At 67.6% G+C, this 207-nt stretch overlaps 1 protein-coding gene across 1 annotated transcript in view; it reads right to left on the reverse strand.

Moving 5' to 3' along the window:
* FOXB2 (forkhead box B2) overlaps positions 1–207 on the reverse strand; it is a 1,295-nt gene that overhangs the window by 444 nt on the left and 644 nt on the right. Inside the window, exon 2 of the mRNA XM_024738966.1 lies at positions 1–206. Coding sequence (XP_024594734.1) covers positions 1–206 — 206 coding nt within the window. The remainder of the gene's footprint in view (position 207) is intronic.

Below are 207 nucleotides of genomic sequence, written 5' to 3' on the forward strand. Positions count from 1 at the left end.
ACTGAATCCATGACGCCGACGTGCGGCCACACGGAGCTGACGACGTTGCCGAGCTGGCCCGGCACGGGATAACCCAGGTGGTGCATGACGGACGCCAAGGGCAGCCCGCCGGCCTGCAGCACGCCCTTGTAGTCCCGGCCTATGATGTTTTCGATGGCGAACGGGTGCTTGAAGCCCGACGTGGACGCAGCGGCGGCGGCGGCAGCA

This window comes from Neophocaena asiaeorientalis, unplaced genomic scaffold (assembly GCF_003031525.2).
Source record: "Neophocaena asiaeorientalis asiaeorientalis breed wild unplaced genomic scaffold, Neophocaena_asiaeorientalis_V1.1 scaffold249, whole genome shotgun sequence".
In the NCBI taxonomy this organism is placed as follows: Eukaryota; Metazoa; Chordata; class Mammalia; order Artiodactyla; family Phocoenidae; genus Neophocaena; species Neophocaena asiaeorientalis.